This window comes from Alligator sinensis, unplaced genomic scaffold (genome assembly GCF_000455745.1).
Source record: "Alligator sinensis unplaced genomic scaffold, ASM45574v1 scaffold1200_1, whole genome shotgun sequence".
In the NCBI taxonomy this organism is placed as follows: Eukaryota; Metazoa; Chordata; order Crocodylia; family Alligatoridae; genus Alligator; species Alligator sinensis.
This window is the reverse complement of record NW_005842772.1, coordinates 542,499-544,009: the sequence shown is the minus strand read 5'-3', so window position 1 is coordinate 544,009 and position 1,511 is coordinate 542,499. Positions and strand designations below refer to the sequence as shown.

Here is a 1,511-nt window from a genome sequence, read left to right as displayed (position 1 = left end):
GGGAAGCTGCGAGGCGCCGGGCTCTGGGGGAGATGCTGCACCCTGGGGTGCTGCAGGGGGGTGGGGGGGCTGCAGTGCTGCCCCCTCCCTGTGAGCTGCAGCAGCGCCTGCTGGAGCACCCCCCCCACTCTTTTTTTTTTTTCTTTCTTAGTGCATTTTAAAAAATGCAATGCAATGCATGATGGGGGGGGGGTGGAGCCCTGAGCTGGGTGGGGTGCTGCAGGGACCGAATCCTGCTTGGCAAGGGGTCTGCTCAGCGCCGCTGACCACGGGTCTCCTCATCTCCCCCCCCCCCGCCAGATCCTCCGCAATGGAAGAAGAAATCGCAGCGCTCGTCATCGACAATGGCTCCGGGATGTGCAAAGCTGGCTTTGCAGGAGACGACGCTCCTCGGGCCGTGTTCCCCTCCATCGTGGGGCGCCCCAGGCACCAGGTCAGTTGGGCGGAGACCAGCCCCGAGCGGCGCCGCGGAGCCGGTCCAGAGCCGCGGCCCTAACCTCGCCCCTCCCATGTTTGTCTCTTAAAGGGCGTCATGGTCGGCATGGGTCAGAAGGACAGCTACGTGGGCGACGAGGCCCAGAGCAAGAGAGGCATCCTGACCCTGAAGTACCCCATCGAGCACGGCATCGTCACCAACTGGGACGACATGGAGAAGATCTGGCACCACACCTTCTACAACGAGCTGCGCGTGGCCCCGGAGGAGCACCCCGTGCTGCTCACAGAAGCCCCCCTGAACCCCAAGGCCAACAGGGAGAAGATGACACAGGTAGGGGCTCCCCACGGGAGCAGCCGTCGGCGCCTCCATCCCTCGCGCAGCACAAGCCCTCTCCAATTTTATGGCATCTCCTTAAACTCGCCTTTTTCTTTCCCTGTTCCAGGGTTCTGTTCTCCTCCTGGCATTTCCTTCCTGAAGTCTCAGGTTTCTTTTTATTTGTGTATTTTCTGCCTGCGTTCTTTGCCTCCTTTTTTTTTTTCTTTTTTTCCCCTCCCCTTTCTCCACACATCCCACTCTTGCATGCCAGCATGATGTGTGATCTAATTTGGATTTGAGTGAACCAGCTTGGGATGAGGCTTCTTGTCACTGAAACCATGGTTTTCTTTCCCTTCCCCCTCATAGATCATGTTTGAGACCTTCAACACCCCAGCCATGTACGTTGCTATCCAGGCTGTGCTGTCCCTGTACGCCTCTGGTCGTACCACTGGTATTGTTATGGACTCTGGGGATGGTGTCACCCACACTGTGCCCATCTACGAGGGCTACGCTCTGCCCCACGCCATCCTGCGTCTGGACTTGGCTGGCCGGGACCTGACAGACTACCTCATGAAGATCCTGACAGAAAGAGGCTACAGCTTCACCACCACGGCCGAGAGGGAAATTGTGCGTGACATCAAGGAGAAGCTGTGCTACGTTGCCCTGGACTTTGAACAGGAGATGGCTACAGCTGCTTCCTCCTCCTCCCTGGAGAAGAGCTACGAGCTGCCCGATGGGCAGGTGATCACCATCGGCAATG

General features: G+C 58.5%; 1 protein-coding gene across 2 annotated transcripts in view; it reads left to right on the top strand.

The window, feature by feature from the left end:
- The first annotated feature begins 268 nt into the window (after positions 1–268).
- The window catches only part of ACTG1 (actin gamma 1), a 2,739-nt gene continuing 1,496 nt past the window's right edge, over positions 269–1,511 (top strand). Inside the window, exons 1-3 of one of the 2 annotated variants that reach the window (XM_014525260.2) lie at positions 269–433; positions 527–766; positions 1,118–1,511. The exon at positions 1,118–1,511 is cut by the window's right edge and continues 75 nt beyond it. In XM_014525260.2, the coding sequence (XP_014380746.1) occupies positions 311–433; positions 527–766; positions 1,118–1,511 (757 nt within the window). In that variant the 5' untranslated portion in view covers positions 269–310. The remainder of the gene's footprint in view (positions 434–526; positions 767–1,117) is intronic. The other variant, XM_014525261.2, reaches the window with a different exon arrangement.